Source organism: Stegostoma tigrinum, chromosome 8, assembly GCF_030684315.1.
Source record: "Stegostoma tigrinum isolate sSteTig4 chromosome 8, sSteTig4.hap1, whole genome shotgun sequence".
In the NCBI taxonomy this organism is placed as follows: Eukaryota; Metazoa; Chordata; class Chondrichthyes; order Orectolobiformes; family Stegostomatidae; genus Stegostoma; species Stegostoma tigrinum.
The window spans coordinates 54811675-54830856 of record NC_081361.1 but is presented as its reverse complement, the minus strand read 5'-3'; the positions used below and the strand labels follow the sequence as shown (position 1 = coordinate 54830856).

Genomic DNA, 19182 nt, shown 5'->3' with positions numbered 1-19182 from the left:
GCAACACATCCCCCTCACCCCGCCCCTGCCACAACCGCCCTAAGAGGATCCCCCTCGTTCTCACACACCACCCTACCAACCTCCGGATACAACACATCATCCTCCGACACTTCCGCCATTTACAATCCGACCCCACCACCCAAGACATTTTTCCATCCCCACCCCTGTCTGCTTTCCGGAGAGACCACTCTCTCCGTGACTCCCTTGTTCGCTCCACACTGCCCTCCAACCCCACCACACCCGGCACCTTCCCCTGCAACCGCAGGAAATGCTACACTTGCCCCCACACCTCCTGCCTCACCCCTATCCCAGGCCCCAAGATGACATTCCACATTAAGCAGAGGTTCACCTGCACATCTGCCAATGTGGTATACTGCATCCACTGTACCTGGTGCGGCTTCCTCTACAATGGCGGAAACCAAGCGGAGGCTTGGGGACTGCTTTGCAGAACACCTCCGCTCAGTTTGCAACAAACAACTGCACCTCCCAGTCGCAAACCATTTCCACTCCCCCTCCCATTCTCTAGATGACATGTCCATCATGGGCCTCCTGCACTGCCACAATGCTGCCACCCGAAGGTTGCAGGAACAGCAACTCATATTCCGCCTGGGTACCCTGCAGCCATACGGTATCAATATGGACTTCACCAGTTTCAAAATCTCCCCTTCCCCTACTGCATCCCTAAACCAGCCCAGTTCGTCCCCTAAACCAGCCCAGTTCGTCCCCTCCCCCCACTGCACCACACAACCAGCCCAGCTCCCCCCCCCCACCACTGCATCCCAAAACCAGTTCAACCTGTCTCTGCCTCCCTAACCGGTTCTTCCTCTCACCCGTCCCTTCCTCCCACCCCAAGCCGCACCCCCATCTACCTACTAACCTCATCCCACCTCCTTGACCTGTCCGTCTTCCCTGGACTGACCTGTCCCCTCCCTACCTCCCCACCTATACTCTCTCCATCTATCTTCTTTACTCTCCATCTTCGGTGCGCTTCCCGTTCCCTCTCCCCATCCCCCTCTCTGAAGGGTCTAGGCCCGAAACGTCAGCTTTTGTGCTCCTGAGATGCTGCTTGGCCTGCTGTGATGATCCAGCCTCACATTTTATTATCTCAGAATGACAGTGAGATTGGTTTGGGGGGGTCAATGTGAGTCTTTGGGGGCTAGTCAGATCTGGCTGTTGTGTAGCCAAGTGGTGAGACAAAGGTGAGGAGTAATCTTGTTTAAGCAGTAATTAGGTCTGATTGGAGGAGCTGTGATGTAATGAGACAGATTAATTAAGTCAGGTCAATGGGTGATGATGAGTTGTTTAAGGTTAGTTAGTTAGTCAGAGGTGTGTTTGAGAGTAATCATACCTAGGTCCAACTGATGTCCCTAATTGGGTTCACCAATTTTTAAAAAAACTAACATAATGTTAACTTCTAAAAAACAATCTCTTTGGACGGTCACTATTACATGTAGTGTATATGCCACATTCCAGCTCAGCAAGCTCAAATGATGTTTCTAATTGGAGGAGTAGTTGAGTATATAAAAGTATTCATTACTGCCAAGCAGACAATGCATTATCATTCTAGATTCTCCAGTTGAGGCCAAAGAGCAGCATTTGCCTTAGTATCATATGTCATCAACAATGATGTGATGATACAATGGCTTTACGAGGTGTATTTTATTGTGGCTCTTTTGGAAGACAGGTTTGGAGCCATAAGTGAGGAGCTATCTACTCCATGCCAATAAAGTAAACAGTTTGTGAGGCTTTGGTTTTTTTTGGGGGATTTGAAACAATTGATGCAGCCTGAATGGATGGAGTCAAGCTCCCACAGAACCAGGATTTTGATTTAGCCTTCAATAGTTTTTGGGGTTTTTGAATCTGGCGGTGAAAGCTGTTACATCTCTCTGGTACAGCCAAAAGCTGGAGTTCTTCTTGCTACTAGGCTTGCATGTGAGACAATCTATTTCACTGAATTTGCCTTTGTCAAGAGTGTGTTCATGGAATGTTACTATATTGGAACAGTTACTGTTCAGTAGTTATATAATCTTTTATTCTTTTAAGTTTTTCACTTTTGAGAGGTAAGTAAAATAGCAGAAGATATAGTTGTACTTAATACGGTACATATCATATCAAAACATCTTATCTTGAATTCAATTCATTGTAAGTGTGATGCCCTAAAATGTGTTACTTTTACAAAACATTAATCATTTCTCACAAAGACCTTTTATGTCAGTGGAGTCACAAAGCTGATGCTGTACATTTTCTGAAAGAAAGCAGAAGGAATGCAGAAATTACTACATGGCGGTCCTGTGCCCCTCAAGAAAATTTTAGAGCAAGTTGACAGAGAATTGTGCAGCTAATGAATACTGTCTGCTACTGGGAAATATTAAATGGAAGGGAGGAAAAGAAACAAATTTTTAAAAAGAGAGAATGTTGTGTTTGTTAATAGGTTCTGTTGGTAGCAAATATACTGTTTACTACTCAGTCATTTCAAACTGATTCCACGCAATTTACAATTGTACAATTTCAAGTCAGAAACCTCCGATACATAATTATAGGTACAAACTTACACCCTTACTGATGCATTTATTTTCCTACTTAATAGTATTTTGAAGTAATATTTTTTTGAATACTGAAGATAACAATATTTATAAGGTATAACCTTTCTAGAATTATGTGTTCAGATAAAGTTTACGACAAATAAAATGACTGTAACATTAGTTTTAGCACTGTTTTGCTATTATCTGTATTCAGGTTTCCTATGATAACTTAGAAATCTAGACAAAGAGAAAAAAGACAGATTTGCATTTGTATGGCACCTTCACAAGCTTAGGGCATCTCAAAACTCTTGGTCATTTTATTTTGTTTTCCATGAACTTCATTTGATATTTTTATGTCACACATTTTTGTTAAGTTCACTGTCACTAGTCATTCCTGTAGGTTGACTTTATACTCACTACAAACTGTAGTGGGCCCTTTCATAACCAGCATTTATGTAAATGGGATGTGATCATGGAACCAGAGCTCAGATGAATCCTTGTCTTTATATGATCCCCTCTGTTAAACTATCCTGCAGTTTGAAGAAAGAATGAACAATAAGGGAAGGCACATATATTAAACTACTATTCTGCATTTTAGAGCTGATCGGTTCATAGTCGATATGCAAATTTTTATCATCAAGTTTAAGGATGCACAGGGGAAGGATTGATTGTATATTGTGAGCACATATAAAGAAAGACTTATCACTTCATTTTTTTTCAGTCAACCAGTTAGTTTATTTCTTATTCAAAAGAGCATAAAGAAAGATTACTGGGACACTGGACATTGGTCAGGGAGGAGGCAGACATTTGTACTGTCTCGTATTATCTAAAAGATTGGTGCCTAGTTTCCTACTTTATTAACCGGCTTTGGAATAGATTTGAGTCATTGTGATTTTTGTTTAAATTTCCTTATTATACCTGGATAATTTTCTAATGGACCTCGTTGACTCTGTCATTTACATTGGATTACATAGGGATACAACTTACAAAAAAAACACTATTCAGCCTGACCAGTTCAAAGGAGATTTATAATGACAAAACCAGAAAGGCATGTGTACACATCAGGAAAATATTGTCAAACTGTTCTCTTGAAAAACTGCTGAAATATTATCTATAAGAGATTTTTTAAATTAAGAAAGGTTTTACTCTGGTGCTAAAGAGAGAACATTTCCTCTGTGATAACAAGTAGAATTAGAGGTAATGAATCTAGCCACCAAGAAACCCACTAGGGAATTCAGACGAAACTTCTTTACCCAAAGACTGGTGAGCAGGTATAACATATTACTACAGAGTGGTTGAATTAAGATTCAGTGTTATTCTATCATCCCTCATCTTTTCAAGGAGGAGAAATTTACACACCATCTGGGCATTGCTTCAAACGATCATCCATCAGATAAATCTATTCAAATTCAATAAGAAAACAATAAGTATTAAGTGCAAGTATATTTATAGTAATTGGACATACTGTTATTCTTCTCAAACAATCAAACAACAAAGAGACTGATACACCACCATGTGTACTGTTAGCACTAATGCATTTTGCCCAATGCATTTGACTGTGCCGATGCCCAGAGGAGATTTCCTCAGATCTTACTTTGTATTTTTGTTTGGATACGGCTGCTGAGTCAGAAATTGGAAGAGGTACGCAGGAACATAGACGTGTGGGCGCAGAAGTTGTTGTTCTTCCTGTTCTCACTTTGGTTTCTGTTCACCTGGGATAGCTGAAACCCAACCACAATCTTCTGGCTTAGGGCTGGGAATACTATCCCTAGCCAAAAGGCTATACTCTCTTTAAAGGTATGAATTACTCTTGAGGTGTAGTCAGTGTAAGAAAATATGGCAGCCAATTCAAATCACAAGGTCCAACAAAAAGAATTCTTGACAGCATTAAAGTCACAAGGAAAATTTCCTGGTCTTTTCTCAATAGATCACACATGGAATGCTGTGAGCATTTCTGGGCAAAACATTTTAGGAAGATACAAAAGCAGAAATTGATGGAATTTGTCAACATCTGTGGAGAGAAAGCAGAGTTAACGTTTGCTGCGCTTAGTTGAAATGTGATACCTCAGTGCTAAAAAGAAAAAAAAAACACATTTGTTGTGACTGACTGAGATGGATGAGAGCCGTGACCCCTCCTCATCTGATCATAACTCTCCTCACCTGGAACTCTGATACCTGTTCACCCATCACCAATGTTGCATCTAAGTTGGCAGCCGTTTTTCAGTGAATTTGACCTCAGCAAATCGCAAGCCAACAGGCATCCCCTCTAATTTCTTTCCAGCTGTGTGGTCCTCTGAGATCCATTCATGGCAGCAATGTCTGGAATTGAAAGTCAATGCCACAAACTGGTGTGCCTATACCAATTGCTATGTGTGGGATCCTGGAGCAGGTGCATGCACACACAGCAATGCAGCTTTGAGCTGGTATTGGCACATTGACTTCAATTCCAAAAGTCACTGCCGCACACAAACCTCAAATTCACACAGCAGCAGCAAAAACCATAGGGAACAGTGACCCATCACCCTTTTCTTATCTAAAATGTCTTAATTTTAGATTCTTATCTTTGACTTCACCAAGGCCTCACACTTCTCTCTCTCTGTGAGCTCCTCCAGTCCTCTAACACTCCGAGATCTCGACACTTTTTCAGTATTTGCATACTTCCTAATGTAAATGATCCACGGTGGCTATGATCCTGCCCTAAAATTCTCTCACTATATCCCTTTGACTCGCTGCCTATCTCTCTCTTTCTTCAAGCCACTTTAAACCATACCTCTTTGGCCAGGCTTTTAGTCACCCATTTGAATATTTTTCTGTGTCGCTCAGAATCAAATTTTGTTCTCTTGATCCCCTATAAATCAATTTTTATTGCAATAACGTTGCTATATGCGTGCAAGTTGGTGTTGTTACCCTACCATTTCTCTATGTCAAACATGTCATGTTTATGAGCGCCAATATCACTGCATTTGAGGTGCAATAATGACTAGTTAACAGGTTGAAGTTGCATTTAGTGCAGAACTGATTAGTCAGGTGGATATAGGGGCACTGTTATTTTTCTATTGCTCCAATGAGTTTTGGTGTTCCATATGTAGACAGGAAAAATCAGCTATTATCCTCACTCCAGTGAACTATTCAGTATGTCTTACTAGAACCTGTAAGTACATGAATGACTGATGAGGGTAATTTTGGCTTTAGCTCTGATACTTCTGTAGTCACTTTGCTGCTCTCAACCCAAATTGCTGCTTAAGCACCTGAATGGTTGCTTAGGCAATGTACTGAGAAGTGCCCAGTTAGGAAAGGCATCAAAATAGTGTCATCATCACCTCGTAACCTCCTCTTGTACTCAATACCTTGACTAATAAAGTCAAGCAATCCAAAGGCCTTAAAACAAAACAAAGAACGGGAAAAAATCAATCCTTTCTGAAGAACAAAACATAATGCGATAGTTCCATTGTTGTGTGATCTCGCTTTATAAGAAAATAACACAATAGTTGCACCATTTAAAGTAATGGGGCTGGAATTGCATCATAGCCAATACAGATAAGGAAAGTTCATGCTGTACAAATAGTGGCCTAAATCCTTCAATCACATTAAAGACAAATTATATTGAAGAAGCATGCGTATTATCAGAACCAAGTACACTTCTATGACTTACAGCAGCTTTATTGCTGATGCCGCTTGTAATGGGGGCAAGTATTTACCATAGCTGATGCAATAGTGAAATATTTTTGCTTGAGAATATGATTCTTCTTAAAATGTGATGGAAAAGAGGCTGAGATTAGTCCATAGAACATAGAACATAGAAAAGTACAGCACAGTACAGGCCCTTCGGCCCACAATGTTGTGCCGTGGCTTAATCCTAATCCAAAAATAAAATAACCTAATCTACATTCCCCTCAATTCACTGCTGTCCATGTGCATGTCCAGCAGTTGCTTAAATGTCACTAATGACTCCGCTTCCACGACTACCACTGGTAAACTATTCCATGTGCTCACAACTCTCTGGGTGAAGAACCTCCCTCTGGCGTCTCCTCTATACCTTCCTCCTAACACCTTAAAACTATGACCCCTCGTGGCAGTCAATCCTGCCCTGAGGAAAAGTCTCTGGCTATCGAATCTATCCATGCCTCTCATTACCTTGTACACCTCAATCAGGTCACCTCTCTTCCTCCTTCTCTCCAGAGAGAAAAGTCTGAGCTCAGTCAACCTCTCCTCGTAAGACAAGGCCTCCAGTCCAGGCAGCATCCTGGTAAACCTCCTTTGCACCTTCTCCAAAGCCTCCACATCTTTCCTACAATAGGGCGACCAGAACTGGACACAATATTCCAAGTGTGGTCTCACCAGGGTTTTGTAGAGCTGCAGCATAACCTCGCGGCTCTTAAACTCGATTCCCCTGTTAATGAAAGCCAGAACACCATATGCTTTCTTAACAACCTTATCCACTTGGGTGGCAACTTTGAGGGAGCTATGCACTTGAACACCAAGATCCCGCTGTTCCTCCAAGGTTATTTATCCTAGGTTGCTCCGGGAAGCGAGAAAGGAGGTTGCTAAGCCACTGGTGAAGATCTTTGCTTCCTCACTCTCCATGGGACTCATACTAGAAAATTGGAGGGAGGCAAATGTTGTTCCTCTTTTCAAGAAAGGGCATAGGGAAATCCCTGGAAATTACAGACCAGTCAGTCTTATGTCTGTGGTCAGCAAGGTTTTGGAAAGAATTCTGAGGGATAGGATTTATGACTATTTGGAAAAGCACAGCGTGATTAAAGGGAGTCAGCATGGCTTTGTGAGGGGCAGGTCATGCCTTACAAATCTTATTGAGTTCTTTGAGGAAGTCACGAGACAGGTTGACGAGGGTTGAGCAGTGGATGTGGTGTACGTGGACTTCAGCAAGGCATTTGATAAGGTTCCCCACAGCAGGCTCATTCATAAAGTCAGGAGGTATGGGATACAGGGTGATTTGGCTGTCTGGATTCAGAATTGGTTGGCTGACAGGAGGCAGAGAGTGGTTGTAGATGGTAAGTATTCTGCCTGGAGGTCAGTGCTAAGTGGTGTCCCGCAGGGCTCTGTTCTTGGGCCTCTGCTCTTTGTAGTTTTTATAAATGACTTGGATGAGGAGGTTGAGGGGTGGGTTAGTATGTTTGCTGATGACACAAAGGTTGGAGGCGCCGTTGATAGTATCGAGGGCTATTGCAGGCTTCAGCGAGACATTGACAGAATGCAGAGCTGGGCTGAGAAATGGCAGATGGAGTTCAACCTGGATAAATGCGAAGTGATGCATTTTGGAAGGTCGAACTTAAATGCTGAATGTAGGATTAATTTAGATTTCCTTTTGACTATCCAAATTGTGATTCACTACAGATTTTAATGGAATATTATTGCAGAATTTACAGTAGGTATAGCCAAAGATAACTGCCACCAGGAAAACTGTCACACAGCCTTGAATGTGTAAGGGCACAAAGATTACAGGATGAAATTGTGGTCATAGGGAAGTCATAAATTTCTCATAGGTTAATGAATATTTTGGTGTAGTAAATGAGTTAATCTGCAATTGAATTTGTAAAAAAAATTAAATATGATTTACGTTGAAGAGCATCTACCTTTTGTGGCAATGAACATAATAAATCAAGGGGCATTTGATAAATTATTGGAGCAGCTGAAGAAACAAATGTGACTCCAGAAAATTGCAACCTATAACCAATGTAAGAAGTGATACCAATAGATTCCTGATTTATGAAAGGCAGAGAATCAAACAATGACAAAGCTGTAACTGATCGGAATGATTCCTTTGCATTAACTTCAAAATAACACTGCACGTCAGGCATGCTTCTTGTACCAGACCACTATTAAGCAATTTTTAAAGAATTCTATCAATCACAATACCTATCATGCCACTGGAGTTAAGGAATGCAATATTTGTGCTGGCTGTCTGTGAAGCTCAGGCAAGTTTTGCGAAGAAAGATTCTTCAAGTTAAAGTGCATTTGCCAAATGAACTTTGCAATGCAAGGCACAATAGATGCAGCAATAAGGGCTAACATTTGGAACAGTGGATCTTTGAAAGAAAAAGGAAAATAATGAAGTCTACATTTCAAGCTTCTTTAAAAATAGGCACTGAGTAACTGAAACCATTTTCATATGTTCTGACACTTTGTGTGAGCTTCTTGAATTGGGTAGCATCTGGGACTTTGATAAACGCTATGCACACATGTAATCTCAACTCTTTGAGGGCTCTTGTAGTGCAGTGGTAATTCCTACCTCTGGGCCAGGAAGCCTGGGTTCAAATCCTATACATTCCAGAAATGTGTAATCATCTCTGAATAGGTTGATTCAGAATATATCCATAAACTCACAATATTCAAATCACCAGCTAACTGACTATAGGTTACTATACACATTGTGTTGATTAGAATCCAGTTATTGATAGTGCAAGGTGACCGAATTGAAATATTCAAGCTTATTCTACACCACTAATCTGATAAGCATATAATCAAGTTTTTAAATAAGAACAGTAAACATTATTTCATTCTTATCCTATTACTTTCAGAATGATACTTATGTTTATGTTCAGAAAAATGTCAAGGTGCATTTATGAAGAGACACCAGCAAAATCGAAAAAATTAGAAGAACAATATTATATGAGATGTAGTGGTCAGATGTTCCAACCTTTTGTGTCTTAAAAATCTATTAGTAACAAAAGGAACAGTAGAGAAGGTTCAAGGGTAAAAGTTATCGGGGAGGATGAGTTAGACTTGCAGTGATATGACAACTCCTGGCTGTATAACAGTGAAGACGTAAACAGGAGAATGAACACATGAGAACACATTTGGAATTTAACAGGAACAATAAAGGATTAATTGCCTCCAGTAATAACGATATAATGAGGAAAGATAAGGGAAAGAAAAGATTGAGGCAGAAAATTTGGACATTTGAGGTGAGAAAAGTTTTCCGTAAGTAACAATTAAAGCATAGAATACACAGTACATTTTTTCCCCTTTGTTCATTCATGGAATGAGGGCATTGGCCAGCGTTTATTGCCCATCCCTAATTGCCCAGAAAGCAGTTAAGAGTCAACCACATTGCCGTGGGTCTGGAGTCACATGTAGGCCAAACTGGGTAACAGTTCTTCCTTCCCTAAAGGACATTAGTGAACCAGATGGGTTTTTTTTCCTGACAGCCAACAATGGATTCATGGTTATCATTTTGTTCTTAATGTCAGATATTTATTGAATTCAAATTCCACCATCTGCTACAGCAGGATTTGAACCCAGGTCCCCAGGATGTTATCTGGAGCTCTGGATTAACAGTCCAACAATAATACCACTAGGCCATCACCTCCCCAATGCATGTGCATATTGCTTATTAATAGCACTATAGACAGGGCATGTCACCATGTGCTCCAGGCAGCTAGAGGATCTCAGCATTCCTTTCTCATAACAAGGCAAACTGTTATTTCTATTGGCTCCAGATATAAATAATCTGGCTTTTCTATTAGTAGTGTCATGGTTACAAGGGAGCCAAGCATATATAGATTTTGAACACTGACAGTTTGCAGGAACCATAGTATTCAGGAAGATAGTAGGATAATGGTAATCCCACTAGATTAGTAATTCACAACCCCAAACTGATGTCCTGGGGTCATGGGTTTGATTCTCACCATAGCAGCTGGTGAAATGAAAATTTATAAATAAATAGTGAGCCTGCTGGTGACCACATATCCACTGATCATTGTCATGAAAAAGCATCAGGTTCACTAATGTTCTTAAGGAAGAACAATCTGATATTTTTACTTGGCCTAGCCAATATATCACTCCAGACCCACAACATTTATGACTCTTAACTGGGATTAGGATTGGACAATAAATTCTAGTACAGCTGGTGAAACTCACACCCCATGCACGAATAAAGAACATTTTAATAGGCACCTCCATCAAAATTTCCCATGAATTTCTAATTATTCTTGAAATGATATTTTCTAGATTGTAAATGTACTGTGGAGAGCAGGTAACGGGACTTGGTTGATAGCACAGAATGAGGAATAATAAACCGAAAACTCATTTTACATACGGCCTGAGTCTCTTCAACTGGCCTGTTGTATATTAACTCTCATACAAATATCTCCTCCTGTGGCTCCAGTTCTATTTCTCCTTATCAGCTATCTAGTTTAGACTTGCATAGTCTATTTTTTAATGTTTGTTTCTAAAGTGTAAACAGATCACCGGAAATGTATTTTTTAAATGTTCCAGTTTGTATCTAGGTTCTAAATACCTAAGAACATCTATATGTTCTTTTCTCCAATGATGGTTAATATTTTACTACATGGTATAGTTGCATTTAACATACAATGTATACAATTTATGATTATGATATTGCAAGTGCCAACAGCTTCCATTCACTTTCATATTGAAAACAGATTTGATATGGATCTTTTAAACTGATTAGACATTTGGGTAAATGGAAGGGGGAAGAAGAAAGTGTCCTTGCCTTAAAGCAAATTTCCCCCTTAAAGGCGTTGTAAAAATATACATCACAAAATTACTATTTGTCATATCCATATTCTTGTGCATTCGTACCTTGTCAAATTTTCTGCTTCATTATTATAGCTTGAGATAAATGCCTTTTTGATCTAGGATAAATTGCAGTTTAATTCTGAACTGTTTCATTATTTTCAGCCTTCAGAGAGTTAACTTTCCATAACGCACAAGCATCGAGAGATATTTATTAAACGTGTTAGTAGGAGCCAAACTCAATGTTTATATGATTGTTACTCTTGCGTGTGAGTTTTAATTGCATTGGATTTGCTGATATGGTTTAGAAGCATTCATACTTAGAAAGTTACAGTGACTCTCCTTCACTGAACACATTTGTTGAAAGGAGTGGTTGGGAGCAAGTTCTGATTTAAAGTGGTTTTCATCTGATTCTTTTCAAGAGAAATTAGACATAGTTCTTAGAGTTAAAGGTATCAAAGGGTATAATGGGAGAGCAGGAAAAGGGTGATGAGTTGGATAATCAGCAATTATCATATTGAATGGCAGAGCAGACTTGAATGGCTGAATGACCTAACCCTTCTCCTATTTTCTGTGGTTCTAATACAAAGAACTAAAGGAGGAATTAGTTAAACTTAAGGCTTTCCTTCTAAATTGGAAAAATTGGCTCAGGAGAAACCTGAAATAATCTCAATGTTGAGAATTTGTTGCATGTGTGTTATATTTCGGCACTAAATATCAGTTCCAGCAAAGCTATGTGGTTATACCTTTAATGTCCAATCCACATTTCAATGTCTTACTGCAGTGATAAGAGGGGCCATTTTTACTGTGTGAAACTGGTTTGAATCTTTTAGTGTGAAGCTGGATGAACACAGCAGGCCAAGCAGCATCTCAGGAGCACAAAAGCTAACGTTTCGGGCCTAGACCCTTCATCAGAGAGGGGGATGCGGAGAGGGTTCTGGAATAAATAGGGAGAGAGGGGGAGGCGGACTGAAGATGGAGAGAAAAGAAGATAGGTGGAGAGGAGAGTATAGGTGGGAAGGTAGGGAGGGGATAGGTCAGTCCAGGGAAGACAGACAGGTCAAGGAACTGGGATGAGGTTAGTAGGTAGGAAATGGAGGTGCGGCTTGAGGTGGGAGGAAGGGATGGGTGAGAGGAAGAACAGGTTAGGGAGGCAGAGACAGGCTGGGCTGGTTTTGGGATGCAGTGGGGGGAGGGGACGAGCTGGGCTGGTTTTGTGATGAGCTGGACTTTGTTATCTTGGATTCTCCAGCATTTGCAGTTCCCATTATCATTGAATCTTTTAGTATATTACAGATTGATCAAATAATTCAAAAGCTGCAACTTGACTTGTTAGCTGTTATTTACAGTGCTGTTATTGTTCTACTTGTGAATAATCAAATGTTACATGTTATTATCTCCGTTCTTGCAAGAAGGATTGCACATTTAGCAACCTTGAGAAATGTTACTGTCAACATTAGTCAGTCATCAGGCATTTTGTGACCGTTAGTTATGGGTATCCCTAACAGCCATTTTGTGCTACACAGATATGGGTAGCCTATCATTGGCAGACCTGCTAGATTTCTACAGCATGTTCTGTGTATTGCAGATGAATCACTGTAGTTTATTTTATGCAAAAAACCTGAATTATCTAAAAAAATGAATTAAGGAAAAGAAATAATACAGCACAGTAGTAATTTACTGTTGACAAATTAAATTATCCAATATGATGTAATAAACAATTTTAATGTCAAAGCTTGACAATTGAATTTTCCATTGTTTGACTTTTGAAGGGCTTCCAGACGATGCATTTTGTTCTCTTGAGAACTTGCTGTATTTATATCTGGCGAACAATAAGGTAAAAGATTTTAATTACTTCAGACAGCTTCATGGCGTTATCTGAGTACAGTTTATCAAACTAAATTACAAGCCGGCCAAGGCAGTTTATATCATTGTCCTTCTAATCAAATATAAACCTAATCAATTGATAAAAATGTCTAATACATGTTGGCTATAATGGTCCTGAAAGAAATGACCAAACTCAAAGGAACTGCGCAAAGCGCAAAACTGTCCATAATATGGTGCTTCATGTATCAATCTTATCATGAGACAGGCCGTTTAAAAATTTGACACATTGGTGAGACAATATGCTTTCCCCTCATTAACTAAGCCTGGGTGCGCTTGGTGTGCTTGGCACAAAAATTGAAAGAGTTGACTACTAATCTTTGAAGAATTGTAAAGTTCACCAAATGTTCCCTTTAAATTCTACTTTATTGTGCCATCCACTTCCCTTAGATTTGGATCTCAGTGCAGGCACTTCTCAGCTTATAAAATGATAAAGAAAATATAATTTTGATTTCTTTAATTATTTATATTACTGTGAATGTTGAAAAATATTAATCAGATGTCATAAATTTGCCCAACATTCTTTTGCATTGTTAATTATGAATAATGTACAAAATTAAAATGTAGCTAATTTGTCTTGCTTAACTTGTATGAAATACTTTTCATTCAGTTCCAGAACAATTTAGTTAATTTGATGGAGCAGTGGAGTGGTGGTACAAGTACCTGTAACTTACCCAATGCTCTCATCTCTGTCATTTTGTTGTAGCAGTGTTGAGTAGAGGCCAGCAGCTTCTCCCCAGGGAGGAAATATCAGCAGTTCACTGACCACTGCTTCTTTCCTGTCACTTTGTTGCAACTGGTCTTGTAATGAATTTGGATTTGTATTGGCCAAATGCCATCTCATCCACAGTTGGTGTCAGGACCAGGAGAAACTGAATAAAAACAGTAAAATTACATGCTGTTCCAAACAAAAGTGAATATATACTGTTATCAGGGCTGTCTCTGCCCATACTTTCTAACTTTAATCCTCACTAACAGGATTTTCCAGATAAATTGGACAAAATCTTCAACAAAAGTGAAAGCTACATGATGTAAAGACATAGGAGATATTAAAGGAACATCTGTGTTTATAATCATTCAGATTAAATATAGTTAGTACAACAGTAAGATGTAAATATTCTTGTATTATTTTTAAATGAATATTTACAAGTTCAATACCCAATGACAAGTTTGTAGATATAAACCCTATTGTGCGATTGCCTAAATTATAATTCTTCAGATGAGAAATTAGACTGAGATGCTGCCTTCATATTCATATTCTAGATCTTCTGGGACAGTTCAAAAGAAGAGTTTTTCACTCTCTTATTCCTCCCTTGATCAAAATATGGATGAGTTGATTTCTTATTTCATTGACATTTGAGCAAAATTGTTGCATGTACAATGGCTACTGTGTGAGTCTACTTAACAAAAACTTTAATGCGTTACACGCAAGATGTTTCTGAGCAACATAATTAGGTTGTATATAAGTACAAACATTTTATCCAATTCATTTGGCTTTGGACTAAGCTGAATTACTTAGTCGCATTCACTCATAAATTTGCATTTTGCACTCTAGCGGGTTCTATTCTTGTGCCATTAACCAATACCATGGGCCACTGTAAATTGTATCAGCCGTTAATTTTAAATAAACCAGCAGATGAGAGTATTTGGAGTCTAAAATCAATGCTTACAATTGTAAAACCTTTTACTATCTAATGCTGCCAACAATTCTACTAACATGGAAAGAATTCATGAACAAAAGAAAGATCAAAAAATGATTTTATGGTGGTACATTGGCAGAGTGCTACAGAGTGGTGGGTCATGCATTCGCTCTTGCAGTCCTCCACATACTGAATCTCTGATCTGAACTGTGCTGGCAACTGGTGGTGCCGTGATGACCAGTCATACCCAGAGCTGTAGGAATGGCAAACTCGTCATCCCTTGCCACCTGGTCCACTCGCTCTGTCTACCACAATTCCCTGGGATTAGTCCTCCAGTCTGTCTTCACCACAGGGAGCTTTGTGGTTTGGTGAAATCACAAAGGAAAAATATAATATATGAACCAGAATTACTGGAAATTAAAATAGTTTCAATATGTCAGAGTTTCTGTTGATGTTAATAAAACCTTCATATATTTATGATGTAAACAGCACACATGATGGGTGACGAATCAATACAGAAAATACTCCCTAATGACTTGACTGTAAAGTTATATAGCTATTTTTTTTCCGGTGAGCTTGCCTGTGGTTTGATTGTCAGGAACACTTTTCTATATCCAGGGTTCACTGAGCATATCTCTGCTGTGTGTTTGATGCCATTTACAAATATTTCTAAATAGTTGTTACTCCTAAAAAGCATGAATCAATAAAAATTTTTAAGTATGCATTATTTGTAAATATTTTAAGTTCATATAGATAAAGTATACTTTTGGCACAAACACTTATGTCTCTGGCCATGTTGGAACAGAGGCGGGGTGATTTAAAAATAGTGTAGGAGATCGGATTCTGAGTTTCCCATCCCATTCCCACCACCCCCAACTTTCATTGATATGGGGTAAGGGTAAGTGCAGTGAACTTACACCCTCACTCCTAAATTGTCAACTCCATTGTGGGGTCTAGCATCTCCCAGTCACACTATTTCCATGAAGGCAGTTCAACTTCACCATAACTCGTGGTTTATCACTCCTCAAAAACTTTGTGAACCATGTTCTGGATTCTGTATTATTTCAAAAAATAAAGCCCAGAGGACTTATTCCTGCTTTCCTTCGCCTCTACCTGTCAACTCATGGAAACTTATGCTCCTCCACCCACCCATGGCCTTCGATAACCTCGATGTCAACTCATGGCAGATCCATGCACATTCATCTGGTATGCACTATGGAGAGAAATAATGAACCACATTGTAACAATAGCATGTGTGGAGCTACTAAAAAAGATGTTGCTTTCAAAAAGCTGTTGTTTCTACAATCCCATAAAAGTGATAATCAAAAAGATGTCTAAAATATCAAAAACAGAAGCTAAATCATTTGATATATTTTTATCTTGTGAAAATAAACATTGAATCAACATTAAATCATTGAAAAATTAGATTAAAAGAAAAAATAACTTGTAATAATATCATAAAGCTCTCAGTCAGGCGAAGTTTTCCATTTCCCCAGCTGTGTCAACAAAGTAAAACCTTTTATGTATGCCAAGCCTTATTGTGCATGTTAAAGAAAAATACTAATGGAAAGATGTAACTCTCAGGCAAAAATCAATTTTTAAAGACAATGGAAAGCAATGCTGAGGGGTTATTCAATATTCAGTTGAAAACACCTGGTGCAATTTTCCCATTTTGATGATGTGTGAATGTTAGGTGACAACTAACATGCCACCACTGCTAAGAAAACCTGACCTAACACATGCCAATCGGCTCAGTAAGAGCTGGCAGGTAAAGCTGAAGTGTCTTTCTCGGCCTAACTCGTGCCTTGACACTGTCCAGCAGAGGCCTGCATTTCCTGTGTCCTAAGTACTTCCAGTGAGGCCTACTCCTTGGAAGATCCAGTGGCAAGAAGGTAAGCAATTTTTAAACTCTACTAGCAAGCTGAAGGTCACAGGGAGAATGGGGACCATGATGGTCAGATTTGAGAGCTTGTGATTTGAGCATTTGGATGATCCAGCGTGGTAGCTCTGATTTTCCAGTTGAGAAACTAGTCACCTCTCTTCCTGTGAGGAAGGAACATTTAGACTCTTAATGGCCATTGATAGACAACTTAAGACCTTAATTGGTGGTAGATCAAGAAGATTATCCGTGGCCCTTTTCACCAGGAACATATAATTACTGAAATGGTAAGAGGAGGTCAGCGTCTTGCCCCGGCCAACATGCTCATTAATTCTGAAGAAGAGTCCCGAACCGAAACATCAACTTTTCTGCCTCTCTGATGCTGCTTGGCCTGCTGTAGTCCTCCAGCTCCGCATTATGTTATCTCTGACTCCAGCGTTGGCAGTTCTTACTATCTCTGCTAATTAATTATGCTTCTCACCACCTCTCTTTTCATCTTCACACCAGGTATCAGATGATTTAGCTTCTGTTATTGATACTTTAGTCATTTTGTTGATTGACACTTTTATAGGATTGTAGAAACAGCAGAGGAAAATTGCACCCAGAGTTTCATCATTTAAGTTCAGCTGGCGAGTGAAAAGGTGACTGGAATATCTTCATAATCAGCAAGTCACTGGTAGCACTTGACAATGCTTGATACAGATTATTTGGTATTTGGACATTTTGAAGGGCTGGAAAGCCAATGAATGGCTTGTCTAAAAAATGGTTCCAGCGTGGTATAAATGAGGATTAAATATACACATCAGCTCTGAGGAGCCAGAAATCGCCAACTGTGGGAAGTGGTTAAAAACAGAAAAACCAAAATTCCTAAAAGAAAAGAAGATGGTTTGAACTCAAATGTTGCTATGATTCTGTTATGTGGATTCTGCCTGATACTTTAGAAATAATTTCATTAAAGATATATTGTCGTACATTGAAGATGTAACATGTTGGAAGGTTGTTGAGAAATAGATCATCGATATGAACCTTTTATCATCTCTGGCACCATCAAGAGCCTTTCCTGTTCCTCCAATGTTTTGTCAATCTGTTCACCCTAATGTAATTTTCAATGTTCTCATTGATGCCAAAGTAAGGCTATTGGAGAATATAGGTTGGTTCATAAAGTAATTTGATAAACTATATAGCAATAGCATTGTTCCAGAGATAGTAGGAACTGCAGATGCTGGAGAATCTGGGATAAAAAGGTGTAGAGCTGGATGAACACAGCAGGCCAAGCAGCATCAGAGGAGCAGAAAGGCTGACATTTCAGGTCTACGCCCTTTTGGCCTGAAACGTCAGCCTTCCTGCTCCTCTGATGCTGCTTGGCCTGCTGTGTTCATCTAGCTCTACACCTTGCTATTTCTATCAGTAACATTGTATTGGTTAGCAAACATAAATACCTAAACCACAAAATAAACATTCACTTATAACATATTAAAAATTATATGTATCAGATTGTATTATAGATGAACCATGCCTTTTTCTTCTACTATTAATGTTTCAGGCAAGGGAGGAATAGCAATGCAAATCATAGATGATGCAATTAAATTGCAATGCACCATTTTTATCAATGTAAATGTAGCAATTCTTTTATGTGGAAAGCAACAAGTCCCAAACCATACCTGAGCAACACAAGATCACGAACTGGCCTTTGATGCTCGTTGCGACCTGGAGGCTAACTGGAAATTAATTGCTGTCACCAAAGCTTGTAAAGAATTACACGCAGGCAAGAAGATCCCGTTGCTTCTGATCCAACTTCTCAAAAGTTGACTGAAGATAGGGTGAAGCAGGGAATTCCAAATCTGGCTGCTCCACACAGACAAAACCAGAAAATGAAAATCAAAATAGTTAATTGAAAAGAGACGAGTGAGAGATTTATTAACAATCTAATTAGATTAAATTAACAGAGATCATGAAAGAAGCAAAGGCTTTTAAAATAGTGGCTTAAATCACGTATATCTCTAATAGTAATTGATATCGAAAGGAATGAGGCTCTACATTTGTAGAAGTTTTATTTTAGTGCCAAAGATGTTGGCAATAATTAAGATTTGTATTGTTTTGAATGGACAAGCCTAAAATACTGTATCTTATTTAGATGGTATGTAATTTGTAAACCCTGTAACCTTGCATTCTAATTAATGCGGTGTCTTTAAATGATGTTTGGTTGTTGTACAGCTCCTGGAGGAGCAGGATATTTCAGATTCCAAATTCCTCATTTCCACATTCAATGCTTCATGTGTGACTACCAGGCTGATATCTAATTTGCTCTAAAATAAAAGAGAACACTGATGCCCTCACCATTATTTCTACGGCACTGTCACGGTCATAACTTAAATCATCCATTGTGTATTCATTTAAAACCAATCTAAACATGCTGAATCCAATACATTATTAGAATACTCTCAGCAAGCAGATGTAATTTTTCTTACAGATAATTCAATAAACAGAACAAAGTCAGGCAGTTGTGATACAGCGGTAGTGTCCCTATCTCTGAGCCAGGGGACCTCAGTTCAACTTTCTCCTGCTCCTGATACATAATAATATCTCTAAACAGAGGGCTTAGAAAATATTTCAACAGGACAAAGAAGGATAGAATTCTTCTAAGGTAACAAGTTGTAGAGCTAGATGAACGCAGCAGGTCAAGCAGCATCAGAGGAGCAGGAAAACTGATGTTTCGGGCCTTGACCCTTCAGCATTTCTAAATTCAGCACTTCTGAAG

The 19182-nt window shown here is 39.1% G+C and overlaps 1 protein-coding gene across 3 annotated transcripts in view; it reads left to right on the top strand.

Moving 5' to 3' along the window:
- The window catches only part of podn (podocan), a 56828-nt gene that overhangs the window by 9846 nt on the left and 27800 nt on the right, over positions 1 to 19182 (top strand). For all 3 annotated transcript variants that reach the window (XM_048538695.2, XM_048538694.2, XM_048538696.2), the window contains one exon: positions 12794 to 12858. In XM_048538695.2, coding sequence (XP_048394652.2) covers positions 12794 to 12858 — 65 coding nt within the window. The remainder of the gene's footprint in view (positions 1 to 12793; positions 12859 to 19182) is intronic.